General features: G+C 37.3%; 1 protein-coding gene across 4 annotated transcripts in view; it reads left to right on the top strand.

Moving 5' to 3' along the window:
- INTU (inturned planar cell polarity protein) overlaps nt 1-26,237 on the top strand; it is an 81,588-nt gene that overhangs the window by 19,398 nt on the left and 35,953 nt on the right. For all 4 annotated transcript variants that reach the window (XM_060298960.1, XM_060298959.1, XM_030863893.2 and 1 more), the window contains exons 2-4: nt 3,455-3,993; nt 14,604-14,689; nt 23,157-23,360. In XM_060298960.1, the coding sequence (XP_060154943.1) occupies nt 3,455-3,993; nt 14,604-14,689; nt 23,157-23,360 (829 nt within the window). The remainder of the gene's footprint in view (nt 1-3,454; nt 3,994-14,603; nt 14,690-23,156; nt 23,361-26,237) is intronic.

The following is a 26,237-nucleotide window of genomic DNA, read 5'->3' as shown; positions in this document are numbered from 1 at the left end:
ATTCTTTTCCATTATGCTTTATCACAGGATATTGAATACATCAGTAGTTCCCTGTGCTATACAGCAGGACCTTGTTGTTTAGAACACAGATTTTTAACTTGTCAGTGAAAGGTAGGAAGGGAGAAGGACATGTATGATAATTACGTGCCCATTTATATAAAATGAGTCTGTGCTTATGTGTACATGAAAGTACAGTCACCAACTAGAAATCTAATCAACACCAGTTCTTTCGTCTCCCTCATCATCGCGTCTAATCAGTCTCAACGTCCTGGTGATTTTCAAGCATTTCTCAAATGTTTTTCCTACTTTCCATTTCCTCTACAATTGCCTTAGTTATCATCTTTGCTTGGACTACGGAAACAGCCCCCTAAATGGCCTCTTATCTTTTTTTTTTTAATTAATTAATTTATTTCTTTTTGGCTGAGTTGGGTCTTCGTTGCTGCATGGGCTTTCTCTAGTTGCGGCCAGCGGGAGCTACTCTTAGTTGTGCGCAGGCTTCTCATTGTGGTGGCTTCTCTTGTTGTGAAGCATGGGCTCTAGGCGCGCGGGCTTCAGTAGTTGTGGCCCACGGACTTAATTGCTCCGCGACGTGTGGGACCTTCCCTGACCAGGGCACAAACCTGTGTCCCCGGAATTGGCAGGCGGATTCTCAACCACTGCGCCACCAGGGCAGCCCCTGGCCTCTTATCTTGAATCTTGTCTACCTCAATTCCTTCTTCTATTGTCCTGTCAAAGTAGATCTATTCAGCGATTTCTAACATGTAAACCCCTCTACCTAAAACTCTTCATTGATACTCTCTTACCTACACAACAAAACCCAAACCCTTTGCCAGGGTCCAGAAGGGCTTGCAAAATTACAACTTGCAAAATTAGACTTCTCCTGTCATTCCCCACCTCACCACCTCCACTCTGGCAACCGCAGACTAGCTTTAGTTATCCACATAGGCCATGGGGACTACCCCTCAAGGCCTTTGCTTGTGCTGGTACTTCTGCTTGGGATTCTCTTCTTGTCTTCCCCCTCAGCTCCCCAAGCCCTCCTCCCCAGACACTTGTTGCTTTAAAACTCACCTCTGGGGTCTCCTCTACCAGAAAGTCTCCCTTGACCTCATCCTCAACCCCAGGCTAAGCTGGATGACCTCTCTTTTGCACCTACCATGTGTATTGTCATGAATTCCTTCTCAGTTTCTCTTCCCCACTAGACAAGGGAAGGAACTGAGGTTTTCATCTTTGTAATTCCAGTACTGTCCACCATGCCTGGCACTGTTTATTTGTTCTACAACTGAATGCCACCCCCTGTGGCACCTCCACCTGCAGGGATCTTTAAAGCATAACCAAAAAGTGGTTTCGCATTCATATTTTAGAGAATAAGTGACTTCCCTGGTGTCCAGTGGTTAAGACTCTGCACTTCCACTGCAGGGGGCCCGGGTTTGATCCCTGGTGGGGAGCTAAGATCCTGCGTGCCACACCACACTACCCAAAAAAAAAAAAAAAAAAGTATAAATTCCAAATTTTAGAGAATTAGGTGAACCATCTTCATGTTTAGCAGAGAGGGAAAAATGTTTCTTTGGCGTCACATATCTCTCATACGAACAACAGACCATATTAAAAGGGTGAGATTATAAAGCAAGTAAATTTCATTCATTTTTCTAATTAATATATATCTTCATAAGTAATTGTGTTTAATTATGATATTTTCATTGTGCCATTTTATTTTATTTTTTAAATAATTGATTAATTTATCTTTTGGCTGCGTCGGGTCTTAGTTGTGACAGGCGGGATTTTTTGTTGCAATGCGCAGGCTCTTCCTTGCACTGTGTGGGCTTCTCTCTAGTTGTAGCATGCGGGCTCCAGGGCATGTGGGCTCTGTAGTTGTGGTACACGGTCTCTCTAGCTGTGGCGTGCGGGCTTAGTTGCCCTGTGGCATGTGGGACCTTAGTTCCCTGACCAGGGATCGAACCAGCGTCCCCTGCATTACAAGACGGATTCTTAACCACTGGACCACCAGGGAAGTCCCTGTGCCATTTTAGATTACGGTACATTGTTATCTAAATTTTTTATGGTGAGGACACAGTTATTTAGACTCATCAGAGTAAAACTACAGAGATATTAAATACTGATTTCTGCAGGTACAGACAGATATAGTCAAAACAACTGATAATGGTGAATAATCCACAGTAAGTGGTGCTAAGTGCCTAAAATGATGCCACACACTGGGAACCAGCAAGTGCCAAAGAAATGTTAGTTTTGATATCTGGGGATAGTTATGCCTTTTTTTTTAACCATTCATATATAGTTGAAAAATTCTATGTTAATTACCAACTACAGACCAGCATAGTGGTTAGTTTCTGATTAATAGAATAGTGCATTTTTTGGATGAATTTTCACAGTATTTAGAAAGACACACTTGACTTTTAAGTTAAAAGAACCAGGATTGCTAATAAACACTGCAGAAAACAGATGTCTTCTAACTGATTGAATGATTAGAACACAAATTATAACGTGCCAGGATATTACAGCTCATGTTTCTGAAAAGTCTCTCCACGTGTTAGTTCTTCCACTGTAACCAGTTTTGCTTTAAAGAATAGCAGTTTGAAAGGTAAACTGTTCGTAACATTGAACAGGGTAGAGTTTGTGGTTAGGTCTGTTACCCTAAGATGGGTATTTTTGTTTTTTAATGCTCTTTGAATCATTTTAATAATAATAATTTTGTTTTTTTCAATGGCCTATTTCCCAGTTAAAAATCACATGATGAATCATGTCATGTGTGGTTTACTCTTCTTACTACAATTATTCATTAAAAGGAATTTTATGAAATTATAGGCTACAGAAGTGATTATTATTAACTGTGATTACAAACTAGTTGTTTTCAGCAAAGATTTTAGTTCATGGTGGGTGAATGTTCCTTTTTTGAAAACTTATTATATAAACAAAGTCTTTTAATACTGGTAGGCTTTCACTTTTGTTTTAACGTGTCAGCCATGCTGAATAATTTCTTTGCAAATAGGATGTTTTTATGTGCAATTTCTGAATGTCTCACATCTGTGGATATAATTGTATAATCATCTACTAATGTAAATCATTGTCCAGTGAAATTGTCTAAAGTGAACAGTAACCACACAGGGACTGAATTAAATTTAAAAAACAAAATAGAACCTTAGATTCTAGAAGGGGGCCATCTCTTTTTTAATTTGTTTTCTTTTCTATCACTATGCCATTTTGATTCCATCTCCTCCAACCCCAGTTCTTCAAGGCTCTACAAAAACTATTCTACAGGAAATAATGTTGATGCTCACAATAAATTAGAATCAGTGAGGAGACTCTGAAATAATCAAAGAACTTTCACCCTTCCCGTCTCCCCGCACCCCAACCCCTACCCTCACCCGCCTGCCGGAAAGGCATAACTGTTTTTCCCATGTTTGGCTGCGATTTAGATTATCTTTTCTCTTTTTCACAGTGACCTGGAGCCTGAATGGCTGGACAGTGTGCAGAAGAATGGAGAGCTATTTTATTTGGAGTTGAGTGAGGATGAAGAAGAAAGCCTTCTTCCTGAGACACCTACTGTGAACCATGTCAGGTTCAGCGAAAACGAGATTATTATTGAAGAGGATGATTACAAAGAAGGAAAAAAGTATGAACCCAAACTCAGGCGGTTTACCAAGATTTTAAAAAGTAAAAAACTTTTACCCAAGCGCTATAATAAAAAAAATAGCAATGCCAGTGGGCCAGTATCCATTCTAAAGCATCAGTCCAATCAGAAAACAGGAGTTGTTGTCCAACAGCGGTACAAAGACGTGAACGTTTACGTGAACCCCAAAAAGCTAACCGTCACCAAAGCCAAAGAGCAGCTCAAGCTTCTGGAAGTACTGATTGGGATTATCCATCAGACCAAGTGGAGCTGGAGAAGAAGTGGAAAACAGGGCAGTGGAGAGAAGCTTGTGGTCCATGGCCTGCTGCCAGGAGGATCTGCTATGAAGAGTGGTCAGATATTAATTGGTAAGTCCTGCTCGTGAGCATCAGTCCTTGTTTGCAGAGTTAATGGTTGATGCTGCTTTGTGAGGAAAGTGATCAAAACAGAATTATGCCCAGTGTCTCAACCAATAAAGGACTGCCTGACGATATTTGGGACAGTAGTGAAGTTGGAAGGATTGTGTACTGCAATGCACAGCATTCTTAAGACAAGCACTTTAGTGCCGTGAATACACATGTGTGCCTTGTTAGGCCAGGGAACAGCTTAACTAATTTTCAAGTTTTTATATAATTTTATTTCATCTTGGTTTTCTTTGCTGACAAGAAAAAGAAAAGTTAACTAATTAACTTTTAATTAGTTAAATTAGTTAGTTAAATTAGTTAGTTAAATTAGTTAAATTATTAGTTAAATTAGTGATAATTTAGGTTTGAATGACCTATATCCAATAACATGATACAAAAATATATAATTTATGAATAAAAATACTTTAAAATTGTATATTTGCACTTAAGTGCCCTGAGTTCTTGGAGTAGTTTTAAACTGTTTCCTATGGCATATGTAGCAACATTGGTGTTATACGTAAATTTCCTTTTAAGGGCGCTTGTCATAAAATATCCCACCAATTTTGAGGGGAAAATAAGAAATCCACAAGTTATTCTGAATATATGTTAAGATGAGCATTTTGTGTTGCTGATACATTTTAAGCTGTTGGATATGTTTGAGTTAGTAGCAAAGATAGATTAGTTACCTAGAGATAGATTAGTTACCCAGAGATAGATTCATTACCCAGAGATAGATTACCCTACCCAGAGATAGATTAGCTACCTAGAGATAGACTAGTTACCCACAGATAGATTAGTTACCCAGAGATAGGTTAGTTACCTAGAGATAGACTAGTTACCTAGAGATAGATTATTTACCTAAAGATAGGGTAGTTAAAGATGAGTATATGTTGTTAACAAAACTTACAGGTAGTAACAGTTCTCCAAGCTGATGGTCTTAAGTTGATCCAGCCTGAGAGATTTTGATACAGGAACTTTTATAGATTCTTTAGAAACATTTCAAAATATTTCTTTAAGTCCAGATTTTTTGTTTGTTCATTGATTCATTAGATAATTTTTTAAGCACCTGCTAAATGCCAGGAGCACGAAGATTACTCTAATGATCCAGTTACTCCTCCTAAGGAGCTTATGCTGTAGTGGAGCTCACGTAGTGTCAGAAATAAGCAGACAGTTTCCCACAGTGTGATAAGTGCCACGATAAGGTTTGCAGGGAGGAACCCTGTAGGAAGGGCATCTGTGCAAAGCGTGTATTCCACATGGTTGCAACAAGATCTCCACATTCTCTTCTTACAGCGTGATGTTGATACTCCTCCCATGGAGAGTTGTGGTATGTGTGTGTGTCTCTGTGCCCCACTGCCCTGGCCTTGAATCTGGGTGGGTCTGTGACTACAGCTTAATTGGTACTGTACACACAGACTTAAGGAGTGGGCTTATAAAAGGGGATGCACCTTCTGCCTGTCCCCATTCTGTGAGGAAGGCCAGGCCACTTGAAGAGGCCCTGAGTCGTAGCATTCTGGCTGATAGCCCCAGCTGAGGCCCCAGCCACGCTCAGGAACAGCCATCAGACGTGAGTGAAGAAGCCGTCCGGGTAACCCCTGCCTCAACCATCTGGCTGCAGCTACACAAGGAACCCTGAGTGATAACCTCAGCTGAGCCCCATCAACCCCAGAACTGGGAGAGACAATAAATGGTGGTGGTTGTTTCTTTCGTTTTTTGTTTTTTTTTAATTGAGATATAATGACATATTACATTACATTAGTTTCAGGCATACAACATAATGATTTTATATTTGTTTATCCTCTGAAATGATCACTGCAGTAAGTCTAGTTAACATCCATCTCCACACATAGTTGCAAAGGATGGTTGTTGTTTGAAGCTACTGAGTTTTTTGGGTGATTGCTTATGCAGTAATAGGTAACTGGAACAGGAGCTAATGCATACTTACATTCTCTCAGGTCCTCACCTTCCTTTTTTGTCAACTTACAGAATTGGACTAAAATATCTCTAAGGTTTGTTCTGTTAGTTCTGTCAAAGGAGACCAGAATTCCTGCTTATGAAATCCTGCCTGGTTGTTGCCCACCACCATAACTGTATGATCCCACATGCTGGGAAACCTCGGCTACACATTCTCCTTATACTCACCTGGGGCTTCTGCTTGGAATGCCTATTTGGACCGAGTTATAGACGGATCTCTAAAATTCTTTTTACCCTTTTCTCTTGAAACCTAACAGAGTGGTGGTTATGACCAGTGAGCCTCCTATTCCATATTTCCTTTCCCCTGATACTCCAGTCTGCTGAACCTTCTAGGAATGGCAGTTACCTCTGGCCGTGATCTTTGCACCATTTGTATGGGAGGAAAGAGAATGAACCAGAGAGAGGAAGACTACCAGGGTGGTCCTACTGTTTATCATTAAAGTAATTTAAAGATACACAAGATGCTAGTAGTCTACCTTTTAACCTGAGTGAGGTAACATGGATGCATTCACTTGGTGATAATTCATTGTGTTGTACTACAATTTATGCACTTTCCTGCATGTGTATTAAATAGCAATAAAAAGTTAGAAAAATGAGGCTCATGAGTTCAATTTTGTAATAGAAAAGATTATGATTTACTAATAAGTAGAAAGGAAATTTGTCGGAATAAAATGATTATTTCATCTTTGATGCGTAGCAAAATGGTTGGCTCATAATAAGCCCTCAAAAACATTTACTGAATGAATGAATAAACCATGTAAAAAAAGAATACATGCAGGGAAAACAATTAGAAGTTAATATCAATACAGCAAAATGCTAATAGTGTTGGATTAGGGTGGGGGCATTATGGGTAATTGTTATCTCTACTTTTCTAAGTTTTTAATTTTTTGATTATGTTCCATATTTTTTAATTATATAATTTGGGGACTAAAGAATGGATGATTTTTTTTCAGCATTAATTTTTTAAAAAGTCTCTGAGCAGTCACAGGTGTTAAGCTTATAAATAATGAATATTATCTTATGCCCCTTAAAGCAGAGATATAAATCGCTGTTAGGAAAGAGACTTCGTCCTTGAATACTTCATCGAGCAGATGCTCTTGTTTATCAAGATCAGAAATCCTATTCCAAGTTGGGTATGTGTTCATACCCATTTGCAAGAATGGATGATTTTAATGTCATGGTGGGTTTGCTAATCGCACAAGGTGCTTCTGTGGTGGTAATTTCTCACTCGCTTCTTTCATAGCGACATTTCACACTGCAGTCACCCCACAGGTAGGAAGATCATGAATGCTTTGTCCGGGTCAATGCAGTTTGCTCAGGGTGACTTCCGCTGTTGTCTGGCTGGAGGGTGACCCACTGTTGACTAAAGTCCCTTGACCAGCACAGTGAGACGGGTGACTCTTCTTTCCTTTTATGACAGCAGAACTCTGTTCTATTCTCATTCTTCTTTGCTGGATTCTTGGGGGTCTTGCTACCTTTTTTGGTGCCATTTTTGCTGTTCCTGCTGCCAAGGGCTTGCATGTTTATTTTTTATATTTCTATTTTTGCGTTTCTGTTAAAGTTTGACCGTTGATAGCTCCTGGACTACCTGTAGCCAGCCTCTGACTCAGTCCAGAACAAATAGAAGTTCCCCTTTTATCTACATCCTAGAAACTGTGTATCATCTCAGTGATTTATTTTTGTCTTCAAGATTACCCTTTTTTTGGTCATTTTAAACTAGGTGTTTTTTTGAGGATTGGGAAGGATAGGGTTAGAGAAATTACACATTGATATTCTTTTTTTAAAATTAATTAATTATTTATTTTGGCTGCGCTGGGTCTTAGTTGCGGCATGCGGGATCTAGTTGCGGCATGCGGGATCTTTGTTGCGCCATGCGAACTCTTAGTTGCAGCATGCATGTGACATCTAGTTCCCCAATCAGGGATCGATTTCAGACCCCCCCTGCATTGGAAACATGGAGTTGTACCCACTGGACCACCAGGGAAGTCCCCACATTAATATTCTAGACACACATACCCCTGGAAACTTTTTCTGATGAAGAATAAACAAAGTTTTTATTTCAAGCTCTTTTTGTGTCAACTTCTGATGTTCTCACCTGTGATCACTAAAGAGATTTGTATAATACTTGTGTTAAGTTTCTCTTTTAAATTTTAAAAAATTTTGGAAGTATTTTTGGATTTACTTTAAAAAAATCATTTTAATTGAGGTATGACCCATAATATGCACAAGTCTTAAATGTATACTCAGTAAATTTTGACATATGTTTGTCCCTGTGTAACTACCACCCAGGTCAAGATATAGAATGTTTTTGGTACCCAGAAACCTCCATGGTACATCCTCCTAGTCAGTACCCCCTCCCAAAGGTAATCTTTTAAAAGTCAGAACTGTTCTATCAACAGAGTTGATTTTGCCTCTTCTTGAACTTCATGTATATGAAAGTGTATGGTGTGTATTCTCTTGTTTCTATTATATTTTCTTTAGCTTATAATCTATGAGAAATAACCATGTTCTCACTATGTAGTATTCCGTTGTATGAATACATACTATTTATTTTTCCATTCCACTGTTGATGGACATTTTGGTTATTTCCAATTAAAATATCTGAAGTGCTCTTTTGAAAAGACAGATTTGGTTTTTATGAACACATAACGCATGATTTTATTCTCTAATGTTTTGCAGACTATTACTTGGTATACATTTTTATTTTCTCCTCTAATAGGTGTAACATTTTGATATTCTTAATGAAAATAACTCTACTTGTTTGTCTCTCCTCTCGCACGTCATTTTTTCCCCATACTTCTCCCCATGGTACTTGAACCACTAGTAAAAGAAAGACACTGAAGCAGTGTGTTCACTGGAAAGACAGTATTTTAGAGTTTTTAGGCCTTTGTTGAGAGCGTCTGGTTGTTACTTCCCCCTACGGATGAGCACCAAAGGAATCGCATGACTTACCCGAGAGCAGACAGCCAGTCAGTGATACAGCTGAGACCCATGGGTTGTGAATTCCATTCACAGAGCTCACTTGAATGGGTGTGCCAGGTTGCTCACTTGAATGGGTGGGGAAAGTGCCAAAAGATTTCTCTTTGAAACAAAAATGGAAAGAAATGATTTAATCCTTTCAAAATGTGATTGGGAAATAAGTGTTAAACTACCACAATGTACTGTTTAACCCAGTTAATTCATTCTGAGACATTTGTCCTAAAGAAGTAATCTAAAACACATCTGCAAACCGCAGCCAGCAGATCAAATCAGGCCCACCACCCATTTTTGTACAGTCAGCAAACCAAGAATGGTTTTAACCTTTTTCAATGGTTTTTAAAAAAAAATCAAAAGAGTGATATTTTATGACATATGAAAATTATATGAAATTCAGATATCAGTGTTCATAAGTAAAATGTTATTGGAACATAGCCACATTCATTTGTTTATTGCTGCTTTCAAGCTACAATATCAGAGTTGAGGAGTTGCGACAAAGGCCATATGGCCTGCAGAGCCTAAAATATTTACTGATCTGACCCTTTACAGAAAAAGTTTGCTGACCCTAGATGTAAAAACAGGAAAAGCTATGTGCACGAAAACATTTATTTGAGCATTCTTTAATAATAATAAAAAGCATGAAAATGTCAAACCAAAGGTCTGATTATTTAAATTATAATTTAATAAATTTGTATGTTATTTGACTATTAAAATTGTAATTCTAAACACTGTATACCAGCATAAAAATTCTTATTACTTGAGAAGTTTAAAAGGAAAAAAATCCTTGATGCCTCATTTGTGTGAACAAATGTAAAGACTAAAAATAATTTGCAGAAACAATCATGGCTATAATGCCATCAATAATTTATAGCTATCAATAATTTTTACAACATTTCTGCAATATTATTTTCTATTTTAATGAGAAATAAAAACCTGGCACTAGTTTCTTATCCATCATCTTCAGAGAATGTGCTGTTTTACTTAATATTCTGAATGGTAGTTACAGTAGATGAGCTATCCTTATTCAAGGAATTCTAAAATGGTAGGTTGGGAGGGGCCTTAATTTTCTCTGGTTTAGTGCTTACATGTTATAGTTGAGGGATTGATATTGAAGTTAAAAAAATACAATAATTTTTATTCTCTCAAAACTTAAGAATTTGTCAGTAAATGCATTAACTTGAATGTATAAAATGGCAGTATGTAACTATGTTTCAAAAACCATATGCTTTCCCCTCTGAAGTCAAATTCAGCTTAATTTAAATGATCTATTTATTTATTTATGTAAATTTATTTTTTTTTTTTGGCTCTGTTGGTTCTTCGTTGCTGTGCGCGGGCTTTCTCTAGTTGCTGCGCGCAGACTTTCTCTAGTTGCCGCGAGCGGGGCCTACTCTTCGTTGCGGGGCGCGGGCTTCTCATTGCAGTGGCTTCTCTTGTTGCGGAGCACAGGCTCTAGGCGCACGGGCTTCAGTAGTTGTGGCATGCAGGCTTCAGTAGTTGTGCCTCATGGGCTCTAGAGCGCAGGCTCAGTAGTTGTGGCACACGGACTTAGTTGCTCCGTGGCATGTGGGATCTTCCCGGACCAGAGCTCAAACCTGTGTCCACTGCATTGGCAGGCGGATTCTTAACCACTGCGCCACCAGGGAAGTCCCTAAATGATCAATTTAAATGCACAATCTGATCCCACCCCACTGTCTCATACCTATTTCCCAGTCCTCTTGTATGTAAATACCAGATTCTAACAAGACTGATTTATTCTTTTTCCAATGACTGCCAAGTGTACCTTGTATATCCTTCTATTCTTCAGCATTCATGGTCCCTGACTCTCACTTGGTGCTTAGCCAAAGTTGCTTTGTTCTGTTAAGCGGGTATATTAATTTTCTATTGCTGCTGTGACAAAGTACCACAGACTTAGTGATTTAAAGCAGCACAAATTTATCATCTTGCAGTTCTGGAGGTCAGAAGTCTAAAATGCGTCTTCCTGCACTAAAATCAATGTATCCACAAGGCTGCATTCCTTCTGGAGGTTGCAGGGGAGAACCCCTTTCCTTGGCCAGCTGCTGGAGGCCACCTGCATTCCTTGCCTTGTGGTCCCTTCATCTTCAAAGCCAACGGCGTAGTATCTCCATGTCTCTCTTTCTCTGACTCTGTGGTTTTCCTGCCTCCTTCCTATAAAGGCCCTGTAATTACATTGGGCTCTTTTGGATAATCTCCCAATCTCAAGATCCTTAACTTAATTACATCTGAAAAGTCTCTTTAGCTATGTAAAGTAACATATTCACAGATTTCAGAGATTAGGGTGTGGACATTTTTGGAGGACAGTTATTCTGCCTACCACGGTGTGTGTGAGTTTTAATTTTTTTCTCTTTGCAGTAGTAATAATATATGCTTATGGTAGACCATTTAGAAAATGTAATTAAACAAAACAAAGAAAAAGCCCAGTCACCCAAAGGGATTTACTTAAGCATTTTGATAAACTGATCTCCCCCTTTATGTTTTATTTGATTCTTGAATGAAATCTCTTGATAAACTTGATAAATTTTCCCTCTTACTTCTACCCATCAATAATTCTCAGACTATTTCTTATTTAACAATTCAAATCAATTCATGCAGTTCATTTCCTTTCAGCCTTTGAAATGGGACCCTGCATACTAATGACTCCCATGCACTTGTTGAGAAAGAACTTTCCTGGAGTGCAGGCTGCCCACTGCAGTGATGTGATGTCCAGGAAGCCTGCCATCTCTGAGTCACCTCACAGAGGGGCTCAGAAAAATGTGAGGAAAACAAGTATCTGGAAAATGAGAAGTGGATGTACCATTTCTTTTATAGAAAGAGACAATTTTCTACTAAACATTTAGAAATATTGTGTATATACTACACTTGTTCTAAAATTTATTTTCATATCTTTTGTGATGATACATGTCTTCTATTTTTAGAGGTTTGTTGTACATGATGCTTTTAGATGATACTTCCTACAACACTCAACTACAGAACTGTATTCATTAGGGTTTGGAGGGGAAAAAAAACAAAGAGTCATTTGGGACATCATCCAATGGAGTTTTAGTTTAAAGGAGCAAGGTTTAAATCTTTTCACCATTTAGGTGTCCTGAGGATAGAATAATCTATAGACAGTAGAACTCATTGTTGGTACCGTCCAGAAGGGATTTTGTTTTATCAATACATCAGTACTTCTACATTGTGTTCACCTCCCTCCCTCCCAATCTCTCTCTCTCTCTCTTTCCCTCCCTCCCTTTTTTTAAAAAATGTTTATTTATTTATCTATTTATTTGGTTGCACCAGGTCTTAGTTGCAGCAGGTGGGCTCCTTAGTTGTAGCATATGAGCTCTTAGTTGCAGCATGCATGTGGGATCTAGTTTCCTGACCAGGAATTGAACCCCGGCCCCCTGCATTGGGAGCGCGGAGTCTTAACCACTGTGCCACCAGGGAAGTCCGCTTCCTTCCTTTTTAAACTCACGATAGCTATAAATAATTTGATATAGTACACTTGTTTAATATCTTATTTAAAAATAATTAGGGGAGTATGTTGCTTTTTCATTTTTCCAAGTTGAATTGAAGTTGGAAGCTTATTTTAGTTTGCAGGTTCTTACTCTTTTCTTCCAGTTTGATTGAGATATAATTGACATACAGCACTAAATTTAAGGCATACAGCATAATGATTTGACTTACATACATCATGAAATGGTGACCACAGTAAGTTTAGTGAACCTCCATCATCTCATATAGATACAAAATTAGAGAAATAGAAAAAAAATTTTTTTCCTTGTGATGAGAACTCAAGATTTACTCTCTTAACACCTTTGTTATATAACAGACAACAGTGTTAATTATATTGATCATGTTGTACATTACATTCCTAGTACTTACTTATCTTATACCTGGAAGTTTGTACCTTTTGACCACCTTCATCCAATTCCCCTCTTCTCTCCTCCCCCGCCTCTGGTAACCACAAATCCAATTTCTTTTCTGTGAGTTTGTTTGTTTATTTTGGAAGTATAATTGACCTACCACCCTATGTTAGTTCCTGTTACACAACATAGTGATTCGATATTTCTATACATTTCAAAATTCTTTTAAGAAAAGTTACCAGGTTGCTCAAAGTGCTGCAACAGCAGACCATCATATAAGGCTTGGTGCCCAAACCTGAGGAACTCTCAACTGAATAGCATCTCTTGAGCATTTGAACCTAGTGTAGGTCATTGCAAGCTTTCAGAGGGCTGGCCTAAGAAACTCATGCTCACTCTGCACTTAGCCCCTTTCCCATATGATACACATCAGGGAGAGCAAGGAATGAAGGGATGGGGGGGTGGTGAGGAATAGCACTAGCTAAAGTAATGGCAGTTTCACCTGTTCCCCAACCCTCATTCCCACAGGGCATCATGAAAAGGGCCAGGTGACCCGTACACACATAGTGGGTTGCATTAAAGGACAGGAACTTAGAGCTTAGGGAACATAAATCTTTTATAAAGAACAATTATTAACAATAAGATATTGTTAATATATCTTATACAGTACTTTTTTTTTTTTTTTTTTGCTGTTATTATACTGTATGTTTGCTCTGGAGGGAGATACTATCTCATCCAAAGCTGTTCGCTATACAATCTTGAAAAGATAATCCAGAACACAGACTTTCAGTGTCTTGGCTTTTAAGATATACGAAAATATGAGAGACCAATGGAGAATTGTCTACCAACACTATTTTGTCTATATATATCAATATATATTTATTATCTGTCTTCCCCAAAGAGTATTAAGCTCCATGTGAGTAGAGTTTTTTGTCTGTTTTGTTCAATTCTCTATCTGCAGTGCCTAGAACAGTGCCTGGCATACAGCAGATGCTCAATAAGTATTTGTTGGATAGACTAATGAATGGATGAGTATGAATTATTTAATCAATTTCCTAATGATGGGAATGAGGAGAAAAAAATAACCTTGGTATGTGTATTTCTATTAATATACTGACTGGTGTTTAGATATTACCTTTATGTTGTGAAAGTAAATTTCCATTTTAACACTGATCTTTATTAAAGCCACCTGATTTCATAATATACACATTTAAAGAAAAGCCATGGAAAAGGAGATTTTTTACCGAAACATGCTATAGGTTTTATTGCGGTTGGGGGCTTTTGAAACAAAGATGTGTGTAGGCACATATCAGTAATAACAGTGAATGCACAGCATATTGAGTTATGATATACCACATGGATTTAATTAAAATGTCAGCTGCATTTTTTTTACTGTGAGTCTAAGTGGTTAGATTCAATTTTGTTAATTGCAATATTTGGCTACAAATTTTCCATTTGTCCCTTGGGTTTATGTAATTGTCCCAATTGTATCAAAAATGAGAATATTCATCTCTTTGAATATTCATAGGTTGTATTAAGTTATGGTGCAATGTTGGGCTGTGTTACAGTTTAAGAAAGAGTGGGGTGGGAGATTAGTTCTGCCACTAATGAGCTTTATAACCTTGAACAAGTCCCTGAATGTCTGTACCACATTTTCCATTGTACTTTGAAGATCAGAATAGTTGCTTTATAATGTTCCAATTCTAGATCTTTTTCCATTTTGGATACTCACACAACTGTCTTTTATTGTGATTCTGTTTTCAGGTGATGTCCTTGTTGCCGTGAACGATGTAGATGTGACCTCTGAGAACATAGAGAGAGTTCTATCTTGCATTCCTGGACCTATGCAGGTGTGGACATTCTTTTTCTGTGTTTTATGATGAATTACATGAAATAAGTTTTTGTGCTATCTTTTTATGAAATTCTGAAAATAGTCATGTATAATGGGCGAGTTATACTTAACATGCTAGGATATTTCTAAAATTTTAGCTCTTAGAGTGTTCCAAAAAGAGAGAAATATCTACAAGAACAATAATAACATACATAATGACCAACTTGCCATTATAAGTACCATACCTGCTGATGAAAATCCAATTCCTGGAAAAGCCATTTAAAATAGTCATGGAATTTTCTATGTTCTCACTTAGTAAAATCATAATTGCTATAAAGTTTTTTATTGTGGTTTTGTTTATTTTAAAAGCTATACTATTTTCTTGATTTTTTTTCTTTTATGTTATCTAGTTTAGCCTTACTCCTGAGCTTTTAGCTTAATGAATTATTTTTCATTCCTTGTAGGTAAAAATAAATCTCTTTCATAATAAGTTATTTTGATTCTCTAAGCATTGACATTTTGTATTACAGATGACATTTTTATGTCACTAGATGTATTTTTTCTTTTTTAGTTTTGTTTTTTTTAATTTAATTTTATTTATTTTTTTACACAGCAGGTTCTTATTAGTCATCAGTTTTATACACATCAGTGTATACATGTCAATCCCAATCTCCCAATTCATCACACCACCACCACCACCCCCTGCCGCTTTCCCCCCTCAGTTTCCATACGTTTGTTCTCTACATCTGTGTCTCAACTTCTGCCCTGCAAACCGGTTCATCTGTACCATTTTTCTAAGTTTCACATACATGCGTTAGTATACGATATTTGTTTTTTTCTTTCTGACTTACTTCACTCTGTATGACAGTCTCTAGATCCATCCTCGATTAGATGTATTTTTAAAATGCTATACCTCCTGTTTAAGAATGTTCTGCTCTTGTTATCATCAGGAATTGGCTTTCTCTCGTTCGAGGGGTAGGGACGGTGATATGTTTTAGACAGGTTAGAGACTCCATCAGGCAGTGAGAGGATGAAGCAAGTTTCAGATTGATCAGAATGAAGAACAGAATGCCTGATAAATCAGAATCATATCTGCATCTGATTTGAGATTCTGAAATAATAGGACCCATTATGAAATTTCTTGTTTTCTAAGAAAAAAGACTCCTGTTATGTTTACTTCCTTCTCTTAACACACACACACACACACACACACACACACACACACACACACACACACAGATGCTCTGTAAATTTAGCTATCTTCAGAAATGCAAAATGAAAGTGCTAGAATAACTGTGGTAGCCAGTGACTAGCAATGTCTAGGAGTGGATAGAGAGATGGGGATGGAGGTGGGGTGCTGTGTGAAATAATAGCAATCAGGGGAACATAGTGCTTTAGTAGGGTGTGCTGGTATCCCCTTTAGTTGCTAGATGAGGGGAGGAACAGGGATGGGCCAAGGTACTAGGGCACCTTAAGGGGTCCAGACAGCAGCTGCTTGCCAGTCAGTAATGAAGAATTACAGTATTTTAATGACTGAAACAGTGTCACCCAAGTAAACTGGCTGCGTATCAGCCCCAAGTGAGGGCTCCTCCTTTCTTGCCTATGTCAGTGGCACGTGTCCTGTCAGTACTACCAAAGTTCAACCACATCTGTTCTGTCTTCAAAAAAAGAATTATGTTTCCAGTGGAGTCACATTATACTTATATTTAATTAACATTTGTAAATTCAGCTATGCACCCTTGGCAGAAAAAGAAGAAAAAGAAATAATGATTTAAATATTTTTGGACCAATTTCATCCACCATTTCCATGTCCTCATTAAGCGTGAAATAGCAGTGTATCTGCTGTCTGCCTGGTTTGCCTTACAACTGCATTAAATGTGGTTCTGTGCTTAAACATATACACACACACACACACACACACACACACAAATATATGTATTTGTATATATATTTATGTTTATTTTATATATATTTTTTAACAACATGGCTCTTAAGTGCCAATTCTTACATCTTGTGCAGAAATGAGGAAACAGCCATTTGTTTTAAAGACGGAAGAAAAACTGTTGTGAGTTGGAATTAGCCTATTGAGAGAGTATGTTGTACTCCAGCACGGCCTTGCCTTCCTACTGCAATTTCAAGGGGATTTTGACTATATACAACCTGAGAATTGGGAAGGGAACTAGTGTTTGTATGTGCCATCAAGTGTGTCAGTGCTTTGCTAATAGCATTCCCTTTGATAATTTCATTTGTTCCCCATAACAAACTGTAAGAATCTGATCATTTGTATTCCTGTTTTATACATGAGAAAAAAAATCTGAGAGAGAGTTAATGATTTGTCCAAGGGTGCAGAATTAATAGCTCAGAGCTAGAACTGAAACTGACTCCAGAGCGTGATACTCCCATTTCATACACAACCTGGGTGGATCTTTGTGTCTGCATCCCCTTGTTCTTGTTGGGCCAGAACTAACTGCAGTGGACTTGTCTCAGAAAAAGCTGTTCTACCTGGTTTGTATCTATGGCATTTGAAACCCTTATGCAAGCAATAAGGGGAGAGGAATGCTGGTTTATAAAGAATACCTTAGCAGACTTAACATTTAAATTTGGAAATAGCCAACAGTAACATTTTAAACTTAGAGTATAAAAATAGCCTGAAAGCCTTCTTGTCATCCAACAGAAGATGCCCTGGAGGAGAGTATAATGTGGTAGAAAGGTCACTGAGGAGAAGGAGGGCAGATCTCTATTTTAAACCTCGCTCTGAGCAAGTTTCCAAACTCTTCTGGGTTTCAGTTTCCTCATTTATAATCAGAGGGGATTTGAGAGAATAAATCTCTGAGCCCCATTCCAACTCTACAGTTCTGTGTTTGAATTTTAAATAAGTTCTGTTATAAATAGTTTCAGAACACCAGGATGAAATCCAGAGGCAAAGCCTATATACTACATGAGGCACAAAAAGCCCAAATCATTTCTTTTGAAGCCAAGTTTTAAGATTCTGCAAAACAATTATCTTAGATTCTTCAAAAATGTTAATGTCATGAAAGAAAAAAAGGCTGGACAACTGTTTTAGACTAAGACAGACTGAACTAACATACAACCAAATGCAGTGACTAATCCTTTATTGATCCTGTAGTGCACTTAGGAACAGCTGTATTGGGATATTTGGGGAAATTTGAATACAGCCTTTACTAGAGAATAGTATTGTGTTTAATATTAAAATTCTTAAGTATCATAATTGTATTTGGTTTTGTATCCTTAGGAGACATGGACTAAAGTACTTAGCAATGAAGCATTAAAAGAGCTGCAAATAATTCTCAGGTAGTTCAGGCAAAAATTTTTTTTAAATAGAGAGAGAGAGTGAGGATGGAAGGAGAGGGGAGTCACACAAGCGAGAAGAGTGGGAGGGAGAAAATGTGGCAAAATGTTAAAAATTGCTGAAACTGCGTGAGAAATATATGCATAATCGTACACTTCTTGCAACTTTCCGTAGGTTTAACGTTTTTTGAATAAAAAGTTGTGGGTTTAAAAAAAAATGTTTTAAAAATTCAAAATGACAAGAACAAAGGTGCAAGTACTTTTCTAATTACTGACTTTTGTGACCTTGGCCTGTTGTCACAGCTCTGTTCACTCATTTATTCAACAAGCACATAATGACGCAGTTATGCCATCCCCTCCCCTGGCTTAATCAGGAAACTTGGGTCCAAACATTGCAGTTGACCGGGATTGATTGCATTAAGCCCTGGGCCATCACCGTGTTTCCTGGAACTTTGGAGGAAACCAACTCCTTTTCTGGGAGATCAGCCTGCAGAACATTCATCTTAGACTCTCATCTTTCAAGTACTTCTTAGGCCTAAGAGAGAGGAGAAAAGGCTTCTTAAAGGAGATGACACTTGAGTAGGATATTTTAACTTTTATTATTTCTTTGTTCCACAAAAAGTGGTGCTCATATATATTGTGGAAAGATTAGGAAATAGGCAAATTAAAAAAAAAAGTATTTGTAAGTGTTTTTTTAATTCTCAGAACCCAGAAGTAACCAGCTATGTCAGTGTTTTAAAGAAGACTGATGTGATCAGATTTGCATTTAGGAATGTATCCCTCTGGGTGGGACTGGAGGTTGGGAAACCAGGTGGTCAGCTTTCCAGTAGTTCAGAAGAGAAGGGGTGAAGGCCTGAGCAAAGGCCTTTGCTGTGGATATGGAGGAAAAGGAGTAGATTAGATTTAAAGTATGTGGGAAGTAAAGAGGACAGTACTTCCTGCAGGAGAGAGCGAAGTCCAAGATGCCTTCCAAGTTTTGTCTTGAGTAATCTTGTGAGATCACCCGGAAGAGGAGGATGGAAGAGAGAGAATTTGCTGAGCCACGTAGACTCAATTCCTTCAGAGTTTTCACTAAGGAATATTCAGAGCATCTGCCAGAAAGGAGAAAAGATCAGACACATGGAGAGCAACGAAGAAGTTGTGAGAGAGAGTGCAGACCATGGGGCAGAAGTGAGAGTGTGGTCTGGCTCTGGAGCTGCTTCAGATTCTGACAGCCTCCCCAGGTCCCATGTGTGAAGAGTATGGCATGGTAGCTAATGGGGAAAAAGGGTCGGTTGGTTGGTTTGGCAGAGGCTGAAGAGACATTGCTTGTCATGTGGGGTGGGTTGGAGGCGGGAGTAGAGAGAGAATATAATTAAAGCAACAAGATTTTGGAAGTGGTGAGTTATAGAGAGCATATCCTTGGACCTGAGGTAAGACATATCAGCTCCTGAACTGAGGGGCCGGGGCGGGGGCGGGGGACCGAGGAAAGAAAGGATGGGAAAATTGCACAAATAAGAAAACCTTTTGAGGGAGACAGGAGATGATGAAACTTGTCACCAGTTAATGTCCATGGAGGAACAACAGAAAACACTTTTTATAAGAAGCCTCATATAAACCCAACAGAAAAACCCTCTTTATAAGAACCTTCATATGAACTCTTATAAAAACCTTTTTTTATAAGAAGCTATAAACTATCTTATATCAGATGCTTCTTAATAAAAGTTTTTTCCTGTAAAACGCATAGTATCCTTAATATTTACATATATCAACCCCTTTTTAAAAATGGCACTTAACTCTTAATTTGGTTGTCTGTCTTACCCATTTATCATTTTATCAAGACAACCAGATTTCCTGACATTTATAGCTACTTAACATGTAAGCATTTCAGAATGTCTTGTTAAAGTGTAGTTATCTTTGCATTATGGAGCCAACTTTACTTAAATCAGAAGAATGGTGGGTAAGATAGTTCCTTAAAGAATGTTAATGGATGGTTCTGTAGTTTGTGTATTTGTTTGAGTTTTTGTCATGCTGAGGGGAAAAAGTTCTTGCCCCACAGAAAAGAAGTTCTGATGTTTGCCAAGTGTAGCATTAAAGTTAGTTTTCAAGTGTGTCGTTCTTCACCAAGCATAGCAAACCACTCTTAAATTTTAGGTTGCCGTTGCTGCCTAAAGTAAAATTGGTAAATTTTTATTTTAAGTCTACCAACTCATTTCCTTTTGTCATTCTTGGTGAGTCATACCCTATCTTTTGACCTCTCCACCCACAAGAATCTCAACCGGAGAAGATGCCCTCCCTTCTGTCTCTTCGGACACATATTTCTTTCTCTGAGGACCACTGGGGCGCACAGCTCTCACAGACGTTCCAGCCTACGCAGCCCGCCTCTGTGACACCTGCTCCCCTAGGATGTCGCTCATCTCCTGCTTCCTACAGTCAGATTTCTCACCCTCCACTCCATTCATATACCTAGTTCCTCCCCAAAGCCCAGTGCTGGGGACAATCTTCAAAGCTCCCCTCTATATTGGTACAAAGTCTGCACTCGGGATTTCCCCCAATTTGAAAGATTTCTCACATTCCCAAGGAACACCGTCAAAGACTCCCATATATTTTCTTTTGGACACTCCTAAATCCTCCTTCTCAAATGAAAGAACCCCCTGAGCTCCAAGCCATTTTTACTTCATTGGATCCTTGTTCAAGGATTTAATATATTTATGCTTATGCTTATATTTTTACTTATGTATACATATATTGAGCATTACCCACTAGAACAGATGCCATCCTCAGAACATAGTCTTTCAGGCCATATAATGCTTCCATGTTGCTTGTTTGGGTCAAAACCTCACACCAGATATTCTTTTTCACATATTTCTAAGATTATGTTGGAAACAGTGTCTCTTCATCTCTCCTCACCTTATCCTTATATTAATTTTCCTCAGATAACTCTTGATAGTTCTCATATGGGATCTCTAACTTTTTATGTTTTTGTTTAGCTTACTTAATATTTTCCCCCAAAATATACTAGTGTTCTATTAGCCTTTTTAGATACAGTGTTCTAATAATACCAAGGGCCCATTTTTCAACATCAAGTTTACAGAAAACATTAAAAATTAGTAAAGGTTGATCTTTTCCATTTGGAATATTAAATGTTTTGTAAAGAAACATGATCGTTTGGCCTCAGAAAAATTTCATGAGGAACTTCTCCCTTCCTACTCTCTAGTCATGACCTGGTTCATCTTAACTCTGAATATATATATATTGATGAATTTAGACCTCATGTCTCTTTTCTACTTGTTAATAAAATAAAATCTGAAACTTACTTTTTAAAATTATTTATTTATCTGGCCACGCCAGGTCTTAGTTGCAGCACACAGGATCTTTAGTTGCGGCATGTGGAATCTTTACTTGATATGCCGAATCTTTAGTTGATATGCGGGATCTTCTAGTTTCAGCATGCAGGCTCTTAGTTGCTGCATGTGGGATCTAGTTCCCTGACCAGGGATTGAACCTGGGCCTCCTGCATTGGGAGCATGAATTCCTAACCGCTGGACCACCAGGGAAGTCCAAGAAACTTATTTTAGAAAATATGTTTATTTAACTAAATTCACTTTAGGTAGACAAAGATAACTTAGTGCCTCTGAAGTGCCAGACAGCTACATATAAGCAAAATTGAATACAACCATAAATAGTCACTCTTTGCCAATCAAAAAAAGTAATCTAGATATTTCTTCATTTGAAAGATTTTATTCATCAGGATAGATTTATTTTACAGTATAATACTAACAATAGTTAGATGGGCTGATGGGATTATGAATGAATTTTTTAAAATAATATGCTTAACATTTTTGATAAAAATGTATAAATATGTAAGGCTCATTTTTTAAAGGAGTGATAGTAGTAATATATTCATATTTATCATATAGTTAAAGTTGGCCTTGAAAATAGTACCTCTTTTAATAAATTATTAAAAATAGGTATTGTTTATTATTGTCTTGATAATAATTTTTAAATGTTTCCTCTCAAAATGCAACTTACTGCATACAAACAATTTTATCTTCTTTTAAATATTGACATTTCCTTTTTCCCCCAGTTTTTTGAGGTATGATTGACAAATAAAAATCATATATGTTTAGGTTGTACAGTGTGATGATTTAATATCCTATATTGACCAGACTTCTTTATTCTTGATCAAGCATGAATTTATTTTTTGACTTTTAAAATTTAATCTAATTAAAGGAGTTGTTGCACTTTAATGTCTAAATTTAAAATTTTATAGGTTGTTACAGTTAGAATGTCCTGTCTTAACTTATCTGTATTCTGATAAGACTTTAAACATTAGGAACATTTTGTGCCTATATAGCTTGTGATGATGTCCTTGCTACACAAAATTAACTATATTTAGTGAAAAGTTCTTTTAGTCAAGATACACACTGGTGCTTCTTTGAAGTAAGCAAGTTATCTTTGGCCAGCTGGCATCTAGACACATATCTCCTTTTTCAAGGAAAGTTAATTGAGAAGTGGAAGCTACCTTTCAACAACTGGAAAATGGCCACATTCTGGACTCTTACCAATCTTGTTTGACATCAGGCCATGAAATTAAAACTATCTTGACAAAACTGATAGATAGTCTTCTTAGGGTCATGGTTCAAGATCTGGCATGTTGATGGTTTTTACTGTCCTTAGCCTTTATTTTAAAGGACCACAAAGAGTGTCTAAGAGAAGAATATTTGAATATCACCTCACTTGAAAGGAGAGCTAATTCTGGTTATAAGAGGTTGCTTTTAATCCTGAATCTCTTCCTTTTACCTTCCCCAGATGAGTCAGTGCTATTACCATTCTTAATGTAATGTTACTCTCTATTACGCTATCAGATCATACTAATTTTTGTTTTTCCATGGCATTTCTTGTATTTGTTGTCAGTACTTGGAATAAAATGATTAAGTTTAAACTAATGAACTTATATACAGAGAATTATATATTCTTAATAAATATTTGTAATAATACATGCCAGATACTGTCCTAGGACCTGGAGATACAAATATAAATAGAATACACAGTCCCTGCCATCAAGGAGCCCATACTCTAGAATGATTTTTATGCATAATGTGCGTACCTGAGTGAATGTGCATGTACAGATCCTTTGTGAAAACCACAGCTGATTTTCCCTTGTTGAAAAATCAACACGTTTTAATTTTTTAAAGGTGAAACTGACATTCGAAAATGCATATGCTGTGAAAAAGCAAACAACTCAACCAAGACAGAAAAAGGCACAGTCAAACACAAGTGATTTAATCAAACTTCCATGGGGGGACGAGGACAAAGATACCCAGCAGAATATTCTAAACACTCCTCACATCGTTATGTATCTCACACTACAGCTCGACTCGGAAACATCAAAGGAAGAGGTGAGTGTCTTCTCAAAAGTGCAAAGGAAAAAAGTAAGGACCTTTTTATAGTCTTCCAAATGATTGTCAGTCATTCTGTGTCTTATGTTTTTAGTATGTCTCTTACACACAGCAGTCTTCAAATTGACAAGCTCAATGGGTCCATTTATAGAGATTACTGAAATATTTGAATTTGTTTCTTCTACCTTCTTTAAAAATTTCTATTTGAATTGCTTTTTCCATGATATTTTTTAAACTAAACTTGGTTGCTTGTATCATTATTATTCTTGCTGTATATTCTTATTTCTATTTTCTTGTGATTACTCTAAAAATTTTATATTTCTTTTAACAGATTCTAAAGTTAAATAATATCTTAACCCCTTTTCAAAATAATTCAAGACCCTTAGTACACCTTAACTCCAATTTCCCCCTCTTCACCTACATGCTATTGTCATCAATCTTTCAGTGCTATCATTTTTTTAAATTCCACAAGTTGGGCATAATTATACTATTAGTACTACTACTTATTATTATCATATTTTATACATTATAAAATATATAAACTATATATGATAAAATGCATATTTTGTACATCGTATTTTGTACAGATGAGTCATCTTTAAATTTACATATATGCTTGCCATTTCCTTTATTCACTATTCTTAAATCTCAGGCTGACCTTATTTGATCATTTTTCTTCTTCCTAAAACATATACTTTAGGCATCTCTTTTTAATGAAAATCTGTTGGTGATAATTTCTTTTTGTTGTTATTTATTTGATGATGTCTTTTTCACCCCTTCTTGAAAGGTAGCTTTATAATTAAACATTGTGAGAATAGGCCAGTCGCTATAACAAACAATCCTAATGTCTCAGTGGCTTAACATAGTAAAAATTTATTTCTCATTTCAATGTACATGTTCCTGGTCAAATGGCTCAATGATTTGAGCCCTTCATCCAGTGGTTCCATTATTCCCAGAGTCCTCTCTTGGATCTTTTCCATCTAGTTGGCCAATAAGAGAAGAGAGAAAGCATGCAATATCACATGGGACATTTCAGAGGCCTAGCTTAAAAGTAGGAACATCACTTCTGCTCATGTTCCAATGCCTAGAACTAGTTATATAGTCTCTCCCAGTGCAAGAAGGTGAGAAATATAGTCTTCCTGTGTGGCCAGGAAGAAAATGAAGTCAACACACAGCATTACTTATGCCAACTAGGTAGAAAGTTATTTTCTCTAATCTGTTCGAAGATAGTATTTCTTTGTCTTCTGACTTATGATTGCTGTTAATAAGTCTACAGTTGGTCATTTCTTTTAAGGAATCTGTCTTTTATTTTCTTTGCTCAGTTTCTTGCTTCTGGTATGTTCAAACTATTTTTTAACCTCTCCATAGTGTTTTTTTTGTTTGTTTGCTTAAACATTCCTATTTTTATTTTTAGAAGTTCCTGAAAAGTTTTTAACTAATCTACATGCAAATCTGCCATGATATTCCTAGTAGTCTTTTGTTGTTTCCTTGTCTTAGTGATTCTATATATTATTTCTCTAAGCATCTCATACGTAGCTCTTCTTCATTCTATATCTTCCCATTCCAATATCTCTAAGTCCTAATGGGGACTCTGACTTGTTATGGCTTACCTTGTTATTTCCTTGGGTATCATTGACTAAACTTACTGCTTGATTTTATCTTTGGGAGTCCTGTGGTTCTAAATGGGAAATGCCTTCCTTCAAAGAGAATTTGCTTCTTCTGCTTCTATCACTGACATGGAGCACTTAAGCCTCACTAAAGTGTTTAGGTTTAATGCAGTGGTCCTAGGCCCAGCTCACCTACCTAGCCACTGGCCCAATGCTCAGTGTCCTGACTGAAGACACTGTAGGTATCAGCCCTCAAGACAACCTGCCTCTGTCCTTCTGCCCACTACTCACCACTCCCAGCTGAGGCCCCAGCTTGCTTTGCTGTGCTGGGGAAGGGGGTTGGAAAGGTATGGAGAAGATGTCATTGGAAGGTATGGAGAAGATATCATTGGAAACCTCTCTACTTGTTATATATCCAGCAGTTTAACAAGTGTGTTTTGGCCATGAATCCAGTTGCTTTACAGCACAAGGGTCTCAGAGCATCTAGTTTACCATAATGCTTTGAGCAGAAGCGAGATCTAAAAAGTTTCTACCTAGTTTACATTTCTTTCCTTTTGAAATCCTTGCAGCCTATACTCCCAATGCCAAACCCATTTTATCCAAAGGGTGTATTTCCTTGTGTTGTTTCTTCATATGTCAAAATTTAGCCAATAATTGAACTGGAAAGGAAGGGATTTACTTCTACATATTTTTATAATTTTCTGTGTTCTGAAAAATACATGGAGACCTAGAGTTGATAATTCTAATTTCTTGCACGTTTTACTAGTCCTTTGTATCTTTAGAACAATAAGAAATTTAACCATGTATTAAATAGAACACACAACATATTTCTGGGATGGTAGCATCCTGAATCTTTCAAGGTCATCTTGGAGTAGGATAGTGCTGAGGCCTTTTGTCATCCTTGCCTTTCTTTCCATGGGAAAATGTGTAGATATTTCTTTAATGAACAGGTTTCTGTCTGTGACAGCCCTGTATCAACACTGTAATTAGGAGAGGCTTTTTATTCTTACTGAACAGAGTGGAAACTGCTGCAAATGCATGCTACTAACGAGTGCTTTAAAATACAGCTAATTACATTGGTTAGGAACTGTAGAGCTTGCCAGGTCTTGAATTGTGAGGCTTTCTGGTCTGGTCACAGCAGAGGTTGGAATAGAGACTTTCTCAAATGACCTTTGTATTCTGGTATTACTTATTTTACAATTAAATGTCATAGGGTCATTTTGTTTTCATGTGAGTTACATATTTAATAACAGCTTGTTTTCTTCAAGTT

Source organism: Globicephala melas, chromosome 5, assembly GCF_963455315.2.
Source record: "Globicephala melas chromosome 5, mGloMel1.2, whole genome shotgun sequence".
Lineage (NCBI taxonomy): Eukaryota > Metazoa > Chordata > Mammalia > Artiodactyla > Delphinidae > Globicephala > Globicephala melas.
This window is presented reverse-complemented; position numbering and strand designations above follow the sequence as displayed.